The sequence below is a fragment of the Phascolarctos cinereus genome, unplaced genomic scaffold (genome assembly GCF_003287225.1).
Source record: "Phascolarctos cinereus isolate Bilbo 61053 unplaced genomic scaffold, phaCin_HiC Scaffold_7;HRSCAF=346, whole genome shotgun sequence".
In the NCBI taxonomy this organism is placed as follows: Eukaryota; Metazoa; Chordata; class Mammalia; order Diprotodontia; family Phascolarctidae; genus Phascolarctos; species Phascolarctos cinereus.
This window is the reverse complement of record NW_027556180.1, coordinates 197,258,124-197,274,985: the sequence shown is the minus strand read 5'-3', so window position 1 is coordinate 197,274,985 and position 16,862 is coordinate 197,258,124. Positions and strand designations below refer to the sequence as shown.

At 34.3% G+C, this 16,862-nt stretch overlaps 2 protein-coding genes and 1 long non-coding RNA gene across 5 annotated transcripts in view; 2 read left to right on the top strand and 1 right to left on the bottom strand.

Annotated features, from left to right (window-relative positions):
• ARL13B (ARF like GTPase 13B) overlaps nt 1–4,345 on the top strand; it is an 82,894-nt gene extending 78,549 nt beyond the window's left edge. For all 3 annotated transcript variants that reach the window (XM_020974814.1, XM_020974815.2, XM_020974813.2), the window contains exon 10: nt 2,054–4,345. In XM_020974814.1, coding sequence (XP_020830473.1) covers nt 2,054–2,127 — 74 coding nt within the window. In that variant the 3' untranslated portion in view covers nt 2,128–4,345. The remainder of the gene's footprint in view (nt 1–2,053) is intronic.
• Nucleotides 810–9,068, bottom strand: LOC110199840 (uncharacterized). The gene is made up of 3 exons (XR_002322063.2): nt 8,937–9,068; nt 1,816–1,968; nt 810–1,111 (listed from the first exon to the last, which is right to left on the bottom strand). It is a non-coding gene; the product is annotated as an uncharacterized LOC110199840 (long non-coding RNA).
• Nucleotides 9,069–9,190: 122 nt separating this feature from the next.
• Nucleotides 9,191–16,862, top strand: part of NSUN3 (NOP2/Sun RNA methyltransferase 3) — a 30,830-nt gene continuing 23,158 nt past the window's right edge. The window contains exons 1-3 of the mRNA XM_020974816.2: nt 9,191–9,373; nt 10,635–10,744; nt 13,515–13,858. Coding sequence (XP_020830475.1) covers nt 9,359–9,373; nt 10,635–10,744; nt 13,515–13,858 — 469 coding nt within the window. The 5' untranslated portion in view covers nt 9,191–9,358. The remainder of the gene's footprint in view (nt 9,374–10,634; nt 10,745–13,514; nt 13,859–16,862) is intronic.

Sequence of the window (16,862 nt, the reverse complement as noted above, 5' to 3'; positions counted from 1 at the left end):
TGAGTTTCACTGGTTTTTACCACCCTAGGCCTTCCTTTGCTAGAGAAGCTGACAAATAGTTATTTTTTATCTTTTCTTCCTTGCTGGTGTCTTAATAAAAGCAGTAAGTTGCAAATGGAAAAATTAAAGACAGAACTAATACAAAAAGGATAGTTAGGAACTAATTTATTTGGCTTATTTGGTTTCTCACCAATTTCCTGTGGTTACTTTAAAAATTAATGGTCAAGGAAACTTCTTAGTTGAGCTTTTATATTAGGCATTTACCTTAATAATAGTATGACTGTAGCCCCATTTTGGCTTTTTTTCATCAAAAATTTCATTTGTTTGCTGCAAATGAATGTATATGTATGTGTGTATATACATTCAAAGCACAGACTTCATGAAAGAAATCATTATTCATTAGCTAACTTGTTTAATCCATCTTAGAAAATTAGTATTCCATTTATGATCTATCATTTTACAAAGATTCTTCATGATGCCAAATGAAAATAACTAAAATATTTGTCATATTTTATAAGCAGAGAAGATACAATGTATATACTTAATATATTAATGAACTACTAGCACTTTTTATAAGTTATATCACTTAAACTTCATATTCCTTGATGTTTTGATTTCTATCAGCATAATCAAATGTCAATTTTAGTAATGTGTAAATATTATGTGACCCCCAAAGTGACTATTTTATTATTTTTTAGAATTTGTAACTGTTGCTTATAGGTTTTCACATAGTACAGAAATAGAGTAGTCAGTAATAATTTTTGTTTTTAAATGGCTATCTGAAGAGAGCAGAGGCATCTACTACCAAGTACCTGAGAGAAAATGTTTATTGTAAATGAATATTATATTAGACTAATAATTTAAAGCAAAAAGTGAAATGTTACATAATTTTAATTTTCTAACAAAAAAAACATCTACACTTAGCTTCATAGAAAGTCAGCTGGAAAAAGACAGTGTTTCTACTTTTCTTATATACTAAAAAAAGGAACACAAATTTGAAATTGGTTCTTTGGGAGTACAGATATATTTCTTCTTTGTAGTTGTTTCCCCAGTGCCTGGAACATGTTAGATGGCTTAATAAATGCTTGTGGACTGATTTATCTTGAAATGCCTTAAGATAAAAAGTATTAGAGTAAATTGTAATTTATCTTTGGATTAATGGTGATTATATGTCAAACAATATTGTATTTATTTATACATTAGTTACATTATATGTTAAATATATTTATCATGCATTAAAAATTGCTCATTTTAGATTCAAAAGTATAGTAAAAAGAGGATATAAAGTTAACCAAATTAATTTAGGCCATCTGATGTTTCTTTATTAATACAACTTTATCATTGTAGAACTTTTGGATAAATAGATTTTTACTTATTAATATTTTAATATATTCATTTTGTGTGGATGTAGGAGTCGCTTTTATTAGTAAAGAAATAAGAATTTATTATGAAGTACAAAATAAGACATGTTCCTTCCTCTTTTATTTCAAATGGGCCTGAATTTCTCTGATAGTGCTGTGCTGTACCATTTCTCTCATAGTGCTGTGCTGTACCATTTCTCTCAAAGTGTGAGGCAGTATTAGAGTGTAACTTGGGAGTAGTTGAGAGTTGATAGTTACTTATCTCTTCATTAGCAGTGAATTCACTTAAAATAGCAAGTTTTAATGTTATGTCAGTTATCTTAAGTAAAGCTAGACCATTTTACAGGGTTATTATAGTTCAAGGAAGATAATGTATTTTATGCTATCTTATTAGGTTAATTTACTAGGATGTAAATTGATTCTTGAAATAAAGTAATTCAGGTTTGTTACATACCTTTTGATGCTGTTAAGAAATCCAAGTCAAACTGAACACCAGGTACAGAGTCAGGCTTTTATCCAAGGGGTTGAAACTTTTGTTTTGTTAGAAATATCTAAGAAAATGTGTTGAGTTTTTCGCCAGCCCCTTTCCCCTGAAGCCTAGGGTTGCCTGGGAAAAGAATGTTATGTGAAAATAGAAATAATGGTAGTAAATTTGGATTAATTATGTCTTGGTTTCTTTTCTTTTTCTGTAGATCTCTGTGGAAAGCCTCTGCCACCAGTACCTCAGGCACTTAACAGTGATACTGGCGATGATTTTAGTTCATAATTAATTTTCATGTGGTGTTTTTTGTCAAGACAGACAAGTTACTAATGAGTAGATTAACTTAAGGACAATTTGTTTTTGCAAATAAGAAAATATTCTGAACTTTGGTAACTTGCAGACATGATATCTTTTTGGTTCATTCAGATTTTTTCCAGAGATCTGTTAAGTTCCACAGGACCTAATTCATCAATTTTACTACTTTGCAGTTAAGTTACTATTTATACTTGCTCTTCATTATTTAAAGAGGCAAAGGGATAATATGATAGGCTTAAAGCATTTAGAACCAAATTAACATAAAATGTTGACCTTTCAGTTTAAGTGAACATCTATGGCAATAGACCTGAAGGAAAACACCTTTAGGCAAAAAGCATTTGGACTTGGGACCCTTTGATATTTTGTTTAATAATAAACAATATTTCTATAGTTTACATTTTAAAAATATTTTTGTAAGATACATATGCATGTTGGGGTAAATCCTGGGAATTAAAAACTAAAGTTTTAAACTATATTTTTCTATTTTTCTAAAATTTTCTCTGAGAGTTTGCATTAATATAATTTAAGTTTTGCTGTTTTCTGTAAATTGTCAGTATCCCTATTTTGTTTTGGTAGAATAGACTTAGACAAATACATCTGTACAAGTAGGATATATTTATATGGCTTTATAAAAATAGTAAATTATTCTTAAAGTATCCCTCCTTATTTGCTCTGATTTTTTTATATTATATTTCTTTTTTTATAGCAAACCTAAAAGTTATTTTACACCAAATTATACTAATTGAATATATTATCCAGTAAGAATTTTCAATTTTTGTTGAACCGTTTTCTTTGGTTTGAAAGAGATTTGAAATATTTTATTGACCAGTACATTTTTTGTAAGTAAAATTATATTCTTATACGAAAATCCATTTAAAGAATTCTTCCCATATGTTTGACATACAAACAGCAAATTATTTCAATGATCAGGGGTAACATTTTGACTCATTTCAAAGCTATACTATCTCTTTCAGGTTTCCCTCATTCTTTTTCAGTACAATTTTTAAAACTTACAGTACCTTAATTGCATCAAAAGTTAATGCAGCTTCCAAAAACATGTGTCTTACAGCTAGGAAGTCAGTAGTTATGACACTGAGAAAATCTACAGCAATAAAAACAAAAAATATTGGTAGAATACTATACTCTTCAAAGGGTATTTCATGAATAGACCACAAAAATTATTTATTTTTCAGATTAAAAATTTGCATATTGTATACTTTAATTTGAATATTATTTTTGATATTGTTGTATGTATGATGATCATACTTATGACATGATTCAGTTATGTATTTTATTGGCATATATCAATTCTATAATTAATTAAATGTGTAGCTATAGTTACACCTAAATCACTTTTTTTGGGGAATAACAAGGGCTCTTGAATAGTTTCTATGTGAGGCAGAAACATACTATTATCTGACATAAAAATATTAGTATTTTTAAAGTAGGATTAACATAAGTAAATTATGATAGTAATTTACTTTTAATATTATAATTGATAGCATTGCATTTGAACTACGGTTTCATTTCATCTCTTGAATTGTCATGGAACTCAAGTCCCGACTATGAAGAACTTGAGGGGGATGTTTTGTGCTTTTTTTTTTTTAAACAGATATCATGTATGCCATATTAGTAAGGAAAAAGCCTTCTATTTCAATACCATTTGCATAGCAGGTTAAATCTGAGAAACAGTCTAAACCTAGTAAGACATGATCCAGTCTTGGATTGAATTATAGAGTTTGAAAATTTTAGTAGCCCAACTTGGTTCATATGTATATTTATAATGTAGAAAAAACACGTTGCTTTTAAATTGATTTTACATTTTACTTTCTTCATAGGTGGTTTGACATCATATATGATTGCTTTTCTCAGCTTTTCCTTCAATTTTATTTCAGTTTAATTTTTTATATGCAACTGAGAACCAGTGCTTTATCTGTTGAGTTCTGGAAATCCTTTGAAAATATAAAGAAAAAAACTGATTATAAAATCAAATACCACTGGCAAATACTGAATTAATAGGCTTTAACATTTCTCATAATTTGTTCTTCAAACTAACAAGTTATTTTAAAAGGCATTTTGTAAATGTAAATGAATTTTAATTATGAATGCTTGATTGTCTTATGCTGAATTTATACTCCTGAAGATCATGAACCATCATATTAACATACAATAAAGCTGTATTTGTCAATTTGGTGTTTCTGTTTTGTTTTTTCTCTTTGGTTTAAAAACTTTACTTATGCAGTTTAAATTAGTTAACTTTGTTACACAAATTTATTGTTGTGCTATTTAAAAATGTTTTCCCCAGGCCTTTTTGTTTATAAAGATATGGAGAAAGAGGTAAACTGTTGCTACAGGCAATTGAAAAAGGCATGACATCATTTTAGAATTCTAGAAAAATTAAGAGGTGTATTATTTGGGTTTTGGCACAGTGGATAAAGTGCTGGGCCTGAAGTCAGGAAGACTCATCTTTCTGGGTTAAATCTGGCCTCAGACACTTATTAGCAGTATGATCCTGGGTAAGTCATTGAATCCTGTTTGCCTCGATTTCCTTATCTGTAAAATGAGCTGGAGAAAGAAATGGCAAACCACTCCAGTATCTTTGCCAAGAAAACTCCAAATGAGGTCCTGAAGAGTCCGACACGACTGAAATGACTGAATAATAATATGGCTAAAACTATATTCATGATGGTGTGTTTGCCACACTTTTAAAGTCAACTATGGTGTGTTTGCCATGCTTTTAAAATCATCTTAAAGATACTTAAGAGTTTTAAATTACCATTTTAAGTGTTGACTGAAAAAAAAATAAATTCACTTAAAATTTTAAATGAACTTTTAGCCAAAGAATAAATATCCTAATTAAAGAATATACCATTCTTTACTTGAAGTGATTCTTTTTTTATCACTTTATTTTTTATTTTTAGTTTTGAACACTCACTTCCATAAACTTGGAAGTTTTAAATTTTCTGCCCCTCCCTCCCCGCCTCCCTCCCCAGTATACTGTGCAATCTGATATAGGCTCTACATATACATTCCTATTAAACATATTTTCACATTAGTTATATTGTGAAGAATAATTAGAATCAAAAGGAGGAACCACAAGAAGAAACAAAACAAGAAGTAAAAAAAAAAGAGCAAATAGTATACTTCAATTTGCATTCAACTCCATATTTCTTTCTCTGGATGTGGATAGCATTTTTCCATTATGGGACTTTTGGAGATGTTGTAGATCCTTGTATTGCTGAGAAAAGCGAAGTCTATCAAAGTTAGTCATCACACAAGATGGCTGTTACTGTTCTGGTTCTGCTCACTTCACTCAGCATCAGTCTATACAAGTCTTTCCAGGTTTTTCTGAAGTCTGCTTGCTCATCATTTCTTATAGCACAATAGTATTCCATTATATTCATATACCACAACTTGTTCAATCATTCCCCAATTGATAGGCATTCCCTCAATTTCCAATTCTTGGCCACCACAGAAATATAAAGCTGCTATAAATATTTTTGTACATGTGAGTCCTCCTATTTTTATGTCTTTTTGGAATACAGCCCTAGAAGTGGTATTGCTCTCCAAAATGGTTGGATTAGTTCACAACTCCACCAACAATGCATTAGGAGGTGTACACAGTAACAGCCACACTGTACGATGACTAACTTTGATAGACCTAGCTCTTCTCAGAAGGTAAGGATCTAAGACATCTTTAAAAGTCTCATGATGGAAAATGCTATCCATATCCAGAGAAAGAACTAAGGAGTTTGAATGCAAATTGAAGCATACTATTTGCTTTTTTTCTTCTTCTGTTTTGTTTTGTTTCTTCTTTCTTGTTCCTCCTGTTGGTTCCAATTTTCCCATGTCTTCTCCAACATTTATCGTTTTCCTATTTTGTCAGAGTTGTTTTGATTTGCCTTTCTCTAATCAATGTTTAGATCATTTTTTCATATGACTATAGATGGCTTTAATTTCTTCATCTGAAATCTGCCTGTTCATATCCTTTGACCATTTATCAATTGGGGAATGACTTGTATATAAATTTGACTTAGTTCTCTATATATTTTAGAAATGAGATCCTTATCAGAGACGCTGGTTGTAAAAATTCTTTCCAGTTTTCTGCTTCCCTCCTAATCTTGGTTGCATTGGTTTTGTGCAAAACCTTTTCAATTTAATGTAATCAAAATGATCCATTTTGCATTTCATAATGTTCTCTGTCTCTTGTTTGCTCATAAATTCTTCTGTTCTCCATAAATCTGATAGGTAAACTATTCCTTGTACTCCCAGTTTGGTTTTAGTATTAGCCTTTATATCTAAATTGTCTACTCATTTTGACTTTATTTTGGTATATGGTATAAATTATTGATTGTTTCTATGATTTATTGTTGGATCCACTCATTCTTTAGGATTATTTAGTTTGTAATTAATTTTTAGTCTATCTTTCCATGGCTCTTTATTATATGTAATTTGTATTGCATTATCATCTGAAAAGAATGCATATAATATTTTTGCCTTTCTGCTTTGGATTGTGAGGTTTTTATGCCCTAGTACAGGGTTAATTTTTGTGTAAGTGCCATATACCACTGAGAAAAGTATGCTCCTTTCTATCCCCATTCAATTTTCTCCAGAGGAGTACCATACCTAACTTTTCTAAAATTTTATTCACCTCCTTACCTTTTTTCTTGTTTGTTATTAGATTTATCTAGTTCAGAGAGGGGGAGGTTAAGGTCCCCCACTAGTATAGTTTTGCTATTTCTTCCTGTAACTCCTTGAACTTCTTCTCTAAGAATGTGGATGCTATACCACTTGGTGCATATATGTTTAGTAATGATATTACTTTATTGTCCATGGTGCCTTTTAACAGGATGTAGTTTCCTTCCTTATCTCTTTTAATAAGCTATTTTTGCTTTGTCTAAGATCAGGATTGCTACCCCTGCTTTTTTACTTCAGGTGATGCATGATCTATTATAGCCTTTTACCTTTATGCTGTGTGTATCCCTCTGTTTCAAATATATTTCTTGTAAACAGCATATTGTAGTATTATGCTTTTTAATCCTTTCTGCTATCCACTTCTGTTTTATGGGACAGTTTATGAATGAACTGTTAATTTTTCTTCTACTTCCCTTATTTGACTTTTAAAATCCTTCTTGAGCTCTTCCAAGAAGCCTTTTTGGGCTTGAGGCCAGTTTATATTCCCCTCTGAAGTTTCAGATATGGATATATTGATAATGTTATGCTCTCCTGCATTTGTGTTTTGATCTTCCATGTCACTGAGATACTTTTCTATGGTCATTGTTTTTCTATGTTGCTTCTTGCTCATGTTCTTTGCCTTTTTTCTGGCTTTTAAAGTTGATCTCTGCTTCTGAGGCACAGGGGGCACTGTCCTAGGCTTCTTGTGCAAAGGGTTAGGTGCTTGGTTACTGGTTTGCTGAGGTGGGGTTTGCCACTAGCTTGCTGGGATGCCTCCCTTCCTGTACTGGTCCCCTTCACCCATAGCAAATGGGGCCCTTTCCCTTTAATCCCCCTAGCCTCATGGGCTGAAAGACTGTATCTAGTCTTTCTGCTGACTCTACTATTTCAGGATTTTTCCTAGAGCAATATTCTCTGGGTTTTTCAAGGTCAGTAAGGGAGGGTGTGAGAGACTTACTGCTTATTCTGCCATCTTGGCTCCCAGAAGTCCAAATAGGTGACTTTCAAACATTCAGTCTGTGAACTAATAGCTCCAGGAGCAGCACTGCTGCTGCCACTGCTGCTGATTCAGTCATTTGAAGTGATTCTTAAATGGTTCTGTTTATCTGACAATTTTCCCATATGGTTTTTGTGCTTCATGTTCCATACTGTTTACCTTGTTTCAAACTAAAGAAATATAATTCTACCAAGTTGGAAAAAAATTGTAAGAAACCATTATGTTTTCATATAAGGAAACTGAGAGAAAAAGTAGCTCAGAGGTTCTAGAACTGATTGAAAATGGATGAAACTGGTTGTTTGGTTAAAAAGGCTGGAAGTAGGACAAAGGTTAAGCTTCACTTAGAGTGCATATGCATAATGGGCTCATTAATACTAACTTCTCTGCCCAGAGGAGAGCAATAGCACAAAACTAGGCACATTTCATATGTTAGCGGGAGGAGGGACATGTTATTAAGTGGGAGCATCAGGAAGATTGTAACCGAGAAGACCAGAGCCCAATCACCATGGCTCTGCAGGGAGGGACAAGAAGGAACTAACTGCATAAAAGGCTTGCTCTGGCATCTGTCGGTGTGTGTGTCCCTTTTTCTTTTTTGGAGGGTATCACACACCCTCTTCTTGTAGAAATGTAAATAAATGTCCCTTTGCTCACTCCGGTTTCCTTTTTGTTTCTTAAGGGGGGATGGAACTCAGCACAGTATGTTTCTAGGGGGGCAGTGAGCTGTGGCTCCACAGTTGGGCTAAACCCCTAACCCTACCAAGGAGTGACTGAACCACATTTCTTACATCGGACAATTTTCCCACATGTTTTTTGGGCTTCGTGTTCCATACCATTTACCTTGTTTCAAACTAAAGAAATATAATTCTACCAAATTGGAAAAGCTTTATGATACTGCCAGAAATTAAGAATTAACTTTAAATCCTTGTTTGAAAAGAAGCAGTGTCTTCTCTCAAGGCAATATGCCCCACCTGACCCAGACCCAGACCCAGACCCAGACCCAAGAGCGCACTGAATTCTACGTAAAGGTTTACTATCGAGGAAAGGACCACTCAGTGGGAAAATACAAAACGGAACCCTTCGTCAAATAGCCCTAGATTTAATCACAAACCTGTACTTAAGGGCTCATCTCCCCCTTTCTGTGTCTCTTTCTTACTACATTTCGCGTGTGAAACTCCGGAACCCGCTTTTCCAGACTCTGTAAAAACTTTTCAACCTGTGGCGCCGGGTGATGACGGAAGCGCACGTTCTCTGGAGGTTCCAAGAATATCGCGGGATGGGAGGTCACCCGAGAGGTTTGCTCTCTGAGGAGGTCCCGCTTTCCAGGGGAACTGGGCGGGCGAAGAGCACGAGAGTTGGGCGGGGGACGGGCGAGGCGTAGTCTGGGCGGAAGGGCTTGGGACCGCCGAATTGTGCCCCGCAATATCTTTTCCAGGCCTCAGCGTTGGAAAGCGCATGCGTGTTCAGTGAGCTGCTTTGGAGCCCTGCTGCTCGTCACCGCCGGGTCGGCGTAGGGGTGCTGCTCTGGACGGGATGGTGCTGAGCCGGGTGAGAACCGTGTACCTCCTCCGTCCACCTACATCCGTCCACGCTGCAGGGCTGGCCGCTTCGCGGGGCCTGCTTTGTAGTCCGGCAGGAACTGTCTCGGTTTTCGACTGTGACTCCCCCCGTGACCGCGATGCTGCGGAGGCTAGCACTTGCTTGCTTCCCAGAGACCAGCTTCGGAGCCGCTGGCTCGCTTTGGGCGGAGAGCCCTGGGTTCGAGTCAGGAGGATTCTGCCTGTGACGCCGAGCCAACCAGTTAACTTCTCATTGCCTCCGTTTTTTTCCATTTTAAAAATTGGAATAATAGTATATAATCTCTCTCTTGAGGGGTTATTGCGATGTTCAAGTGACAATATATGTAAAGTGCTTCGTAAACTATAATGCTCTGCATTGATTACTTTTTCCTCCGGCAGCCTTTCGAATCTGGCTTATTATTAGATAGTAATAATAGCCGACACATAGTGTTTTAAAAAATAACGATATTATCTCATCAATCACATCAGCTTCTCACAGGATTGTACCTGAATTTCTACAGGAACTTTAATGAGGGTTTTCCTTAATGTATTTAGTTTTCCTTTATTCTCTATTAGCTTATCTGGAGGATCATATTTCAGCGTTGAGTGAATTATGGGAGAAATATAAAATAAATTCACAATTAATATTAATGCCTCTCACCACTACTCTCACAATTAACTTGTATGAGCTTGGGTAAGTCACTTCTCTGGGCTTCAGTTTCTTCATCTACAAAAACGGCATAGGGTTGACCTAGTGATCTCTAAGGACCTTTTTAGCCTGAAATTTTAATGTTCACATTCTTAGAGCACTGTCAAAGACAGACCAATTAATGGCACCCAAATTTATTCTAAGTCCAGTGCACTCCAAAAGGTTATTTCAATTTTGTTAACCACTTAGTACTAAAGAACATATTAATTCTGTGCTTTTGAAGCTTAATGTTGCACCTATATTTTCAAGAATTGTTAGCAAGAAGGGTCAGGTAGGTTGCTCCTTCGATGGAGCACTGGCCCTCCAGTCAAGAGGACCTGAGTTCAAATTTGGCCTTCAGACACTTGACACTACCTGTGTGACCTTGGGTAAGTCACTTAACCTGGGTTGCCTGGCAAAAACAAAAAATTGTTGAGAAGCAATTGAAAATATTTTATTAATAGTTAGAAAAATTCCACAATTTTTTGTATGGTCTAGGCGTAATAAATATGAAATAACTCCAATATATCTCAGTTATATTTTTCTTGTTTCGATGTCATAGCTGAAACCACAGTCAGAAAGGAAGCTTACAAAACAGATTTGCAAAGTTGTGTTGGATCATTTTGAAAAGCAGTATATCAAAGAACTTGGAGATTCATGGATTACAATAAGGTTAGTATAAAAATTTTATTAATACTATGAAGTTTTATTTCTGCCAGAGAAAGTGCCAGAAAATGATAATTTGGAAATGAAGGTACTTTGCAAATTGTATTAGTCTAATTTTATGGGGAGTGGAACTAAGCTATTCTACTTTGTCTTAAATTCGAGTGGGAAGGAGGAACTAAGTCAGACTAATGAGAATTCCCTACTTTGAAGTGAGTTTTGAGTCAAATGTTTCTAACTGGATTTAGCTACCTGCTTTAATTCCTACTGACACCAGTAAGATTTTTGTGGCTGACAGAATTAACTACAGCTTAATAAACATTTTCTGATTTTTTCAAGTGAGAAACTAAGTGCATAGCATTTAATTTCTGAGATTATAAAATACTATTTTAAGACTATACTGCCTTGTGGATTTTCCTGTTTTAAGTTTCCCTTCAAAGGGCATCATCTTTTTTTCTCTTTATTTCCTCCTTCATCACTGCCTTTATTTTGAACTTCATTTTGTCTAGGAAAAAATAACTCCAAAACATTTTAAAAAGACAGAAGAGAATGAAGATAAGCATTTAACATATGCAGGTAGCTGAAAGAAATTTTGTCATTTGTGAGTTTCATGATGACTCACTTTTATGCTGGTTGGAAAGTTCATGTCTGAATAGATTAACCTAACTGCTGCTGATGAGGTCAAGGTCAAGGGTTCAAATTTTGTATGTGCCAATTAGTTTTCCACATAGGGAAAGAGAAAATATTTGAGAGAGCAGATTTTCAAAGATTTCAGAGTGAGGATGAGTAGGGTCCCATAACCTAAAATTCTGTGGGGGAATCCAGCTTCTTGAATAAAATAATCTCAAGGAAGAATTTTTTACTGCGTAAATGATGAGGAAGATAAGGGAGAACTGGTTAAATAAATGCATTTTGAGACATAGGGAAGTAACTGACTCAAATTTTAAAGAAAGTAATCAGAAGAGAGAAGTAAGGATATGTGATTGAGGATGAATACAAAAAGTATGACATTGTTCTTATAAAATGTTAGGAACATTGAAATAGAGAACAAACAGAGCTTGCAATGAGTATTAAAGATGACAGAAAAGACCTTTTTGATGGTTGTGGCAAGAGAAATATCCGAAGAAGGGAAAGATTGGTCAATGATATCTTATAAAGGAAAGGAGATAGGACTATGCAGGTCCTGTTTTGTTTCCCAGACGAATGAACTTTAGATTAGGAAAAAGAAGAAAAATGGTTAACAGGGAAACAAAACCGAAGGTAAGTGGAGATGTCAAGTTATATCTACTATCCTAAATAAAATCTGATACTGATTGATGTGCGTAGACCCAAAGAGTAATGACAAATGGATTAGTGTTAATGTGAAAGGGTGTTTATAGTGGAGTGGTCTAGGGCTCTATACTTGATCTTATTTTATGTGTGACAGGATATTAGGAGCAGTAGTTACTGTGGTGATTAATAGACCTTTATGCCCAAAAGATTCTGGCAGACTACACTAGTGATATCAAACCCAAATAGAAATGGGGGCTACTAAATCTTATGTAAGGAACACTGTGTACCACATATTGACTTAGAAAACTACACATTAACATTATCTGTGTCCTATTTTTTAAAATGCATTTTGTTAAATATTACAATTACATTGCAGTCTGGTTCAGCACACTTCAGGGAGAGCTGAGTGTTTGAAATCTCTGGACTAGACCAAAAGGATAAAGCTGGTAAGGGAGCACTTAATAAGGATAAGTTTGAAGTCCTATACTAGATTTTTTTTTAATCATCTATACAAGTACAGGATAAGGAAGAGGTAGTTTGTAGCAATCAGCATCCTGGGGTTTTTAGTGAACTACAAGCTCAACACAAATCAGCAACGTGGTGTGATAACCAAAAAAAACTAATAAAAGTTTGGGATTCATTAATAGAAGCATGGAGAAGCAATATGATGTAGTGGATAAAGAACTAACCTCCAAATCAGGAAGATGTGACTTCAAGTTCAGTACCTGATGCATATTGGCTGTGTGATTCTGTGCAAGACACTTAAACCTTAAATTTCCAGACAGCTGTCAAAAATTGTAAGTTATAGAACAGTTACTAATCTACATTGATATGAGTTTACTCATGAGGAATTCCTTGTAAAAATGAAATCACAGGTCTAAGAAAAAGACAAAAACTGAAGCACAAATGTCCAGAATCATCAATTTACTAAGTGCTCATTAGAGGCTTAACACTAAATGCTAAGTAGATAAATAAAAAGCAAAAACAGCACCTGCCCTCAAGCAGTTTATGTTTAGATAGAGGTGCACCATGAATATAAATCAGAAGTAAGGAGTCACATGCAGAGTAGATGAAAGTTAACTTTACATGGAATAACATTCCTGGTTGGTAGGATCCTAGAGGAGGTGGTATTGAACTGAGTCTTAAAGGAAACCAAGGATCCTAAGAATCTGAGATTGGCAAAGAGAACATTATAGTTGTAGGTAACAGTCAGTGTAAAGCCCAGAGATAAGAAATAGTATCTTGCATGAAGGACAGCAAGTAGATCAATATGGATGGATAATAGAAGGCAATGGAATATAAAAAGATTGGAAAGTGAGGAAGGAGCCAGATTGTAAGGAGCTTTAAATGGCAAAGAACATTAATGTTTGATCATGAAAGTATTAGGCAGACATTGGAATTAATTGAACACTAGATCTATACTCTATACTATACTTTATAATTAATAATTATTTTAAAAATCAATGTCTGTAATGTTAATCTTTTTCCTAATTTTTTCTACTTCTAGGGATATCTTAACATCTCCAGCATGTTGGCAACATGCAGTCCTTTTTAATAGATTCAACTATCCTTTCGAACTGGAGAAGGATTTGCAACTGAAGAGATATCACACCCTTCTTCAAGGATATTTTCCCAACTGTCCTAAATCACTCATATGCTACGTTAGTAGAATTCCTGGACGAATACCTTCAGAGAGACATCAGTTTGGTAAACTTAAAGGATATTATCTTCTAAATGCTGCCTCCCTTCTCCCAGTGTTGGCTCTGGAATTACAAAATGGGGAAAGAATTTTGGATATGTGTGCTGCTCCTGGGGGTAAATCGATAGCTCTTCTACAGTGTGCCTTTCCAGGTAAATTGTTTTCTTTTTAGTATGTATTAAGTTAGTGTGCCACCTACAAAGGATACTTGGTGCCTTAAAGATATATTAAGTAGAAATGTGAGATTAAATTTGAATTGTGGAAAGCCTAGTGAACTGTGTAACAGAGTGAATTGAAATCATTCAACCAAGAAGAACAAGGTGATCCCTTTTTTTTTTTACATTTATGGAAACCAAAACCAGAAAGGTGGATATATATTGGTGTGTAATATACATAAATAATTTGCATATCTTAAAACATTGGTGCAAATGATAGTTAACTGAATTTTAGAATTTTTTATTTTAAAAAATGTACAATAGCCTCTGATAAAAACCTTAGTATTGTTGGCTTTCTGTACTATGAGGGAAATCACCTATGTTAAAAGTGGACATTTGTATGACAAGCATAGCGGGAGATGAAGTAATAGTACTTTATAAAAGATATTTCTTTGATTCACTTCTGTATTCGTTAGTATTTTTTTACACTATACTAACCTTTACATGTGTTAGGGGCCCAGTGTTACCTTTTAATATTAAAGGGAAGTTTTCATGTCAAAAAGCAATTACACATGGAAGAGACAAATTCTGTCAGACTTAGTAGGAATTTCACTACTATTTTATTTTTTAAAATACATTTTTATTGATATCTTTTGTTTTTATGTTGCCTGAATTTCCCCTATATCTTTCCTTCTTCCAAACCTTTTTCCCCTTCCTAGAGAATAAAAAAAAAATTTAAAGAAAAAAGAACATGAAGAGAAATAAATTGGCAAAAACCAATCAGTACTTGGAAAACAAATCTGACAGTTATGTTCCACACCTGTGGACTCTCAACTTCTGCAAACAAATGGGAAGGAGGTATCTTCTCATCTCTCTTTTGTGGGGCCAGTGTTATGCCTTATAATTTTGCTTATGGTTATTATTACCTCCATTTATATTGTTGTAGTCATATTATTGTTTTTAAAACTCTGCTGGCTTTGTATAGTATCGGTTTATTTAAGTTTTTCCATACCTCTCATATTTAGAATATTAATTCCCTTACAACAAAGTAACTAATATTCCATTACATTCATGTGCCACAGTTTATGTAACCATTCCCCAATTTATTGAGTATATATTTCTGTTTCTCTCCTTCCGCAATAAGTGCTGCTTTAAATATTTCTCTCTATATGATGCCTTTTTTTTTTTTAAATCAATGGTTTCATTAGCTTCTGGCAGTGGAATCTTTGGGCCAAGACATTTTACTTGTTTCATTTTCATAATTCCAAAGGGCTTTACAAAATGTTTATACTAATTCACAGTTTGATCAGCAATATAATAGTGTATTTATCTTTCCACAACTGCTTCAACATTGACTAATCCTCTCTTCATCTTTGGCAATTTGCGGGGTGCGAGGTGAAACATTAGGGTTGTTTTATTTTATATTATTTGGAGCATTTTTTCATGTAGTTGTTAATAGTTAGCAATTCTTTTTAAAAAAATAATAATTTATTCTTAGTTTTCAACATTCACTTCCATAAGATTTTGAGTTTTAAATTTTCTCCCCCATCCTCTCTTGCCCACTTCCAAGATGGCGTGCAATCTGGTATAGACTCTACTTATACATTCATATTAAACATATTTTCTCATTAGTCGTGATGTAAAGAAGAATTACAACTAATTTGAGGAACCATGAGAAAGAAGAAACAAAACAAAACAACAACAAAAAAAGGAGAGCAAATAGTATGCTTCCATCTGCATTCAGACTCCAAAGTTCTTTTTCTGGATGTGGATAGCACTTTCCATCTTGAGTCTTTTGGAGTTCTTTAAGGTACTTGTATTGCTGAGAAGAGCTAAGTCTATCAAAGTCAGTCATTGCACAGTGTGGCTTTTACTGTGTACAATGTTCTCTTGGTTCTGCTCATTTCTTTTTTTTTAAATTAAATTATTTTTAGTTTTCAACACTCGCTTCCATAAGCTTTTGAGTTTTAAATTTTCTCCCCTTCTGTCTCCACCTACTTCCCAAAGACTGCTTACAATGTGATACGAGCTCTACATATACATTCCTATTAAACATTTTTGTGTTTGTCATGTTTTAAAGAAGAATTAGAACCAATAGGATGAAGCACAAGAAAGAAGAAACAAAACAAAACAGAAGGAAAAAAAGAGCAAATAGTATACTTTGATCAGTATTCAGACTCCATAGTTCTTTCTCTCAATATGGATAGCATTTTCCATCATGAGTCTTCTGGAGTTGTCTTAGATTCTTGTGTTGCTGAGAAAAGCTAAGTCTATCAAAGTTAGTCATCACACAAGGTGGCTGTTACTATGTACAACATTCTCCTGGTTCTTCTCACTTCATCAAACATCAGTCCATACAAGTCTTTCCAGGTTTTTCTGAAGTCTGCTTGCTCATCATTTCTTATAGCACAGTAGTATTCCATTACATTCATATGCTACAGTTTGTTCAGCCATTCCCCAGTTGATGGGCATTCCCTCAGTTTCCAGTTCTTGGCCACCGCAGAAAGAGCTGCTATAAATATTTTTTGTATATGTGGGTCCTTTTACCATTTTTATGATCTCTTTGAGATACAGCCTTAGAAGTGGTATTGCTAGGTCAAAGGGTATGCACAATTTTTTAGCACTTTGGGCATGGTTCCAAATTGCTTACCAAAATGGTTGGAACAGTTCACAACTCCACCAACAATGCATTAGTGTTCCAATTTTCCCACATCTTCTCCAACATTTATCATTTCCTGTTTTGTCATGTTAGCCAGTCTAATGTGGTACCTCAGAGTCATTTTGATTTGCATTTCTCTAATCAATAGTGATTTAGAGCATTTTTTCATATGACTAGAGATAGCTTTAATATCTTCATCTGAAAACTGCCTGTTCATATCCTCTGGCCATTTATCAATTGGGGGAATGACTTGTATTCTTATAAATTTGACTTAGTTCTCTATGTATTTTAGAAATGAGGTTCTTATCAGAGACACTGGTTGTAAAAATTCTTTCCCAGTTT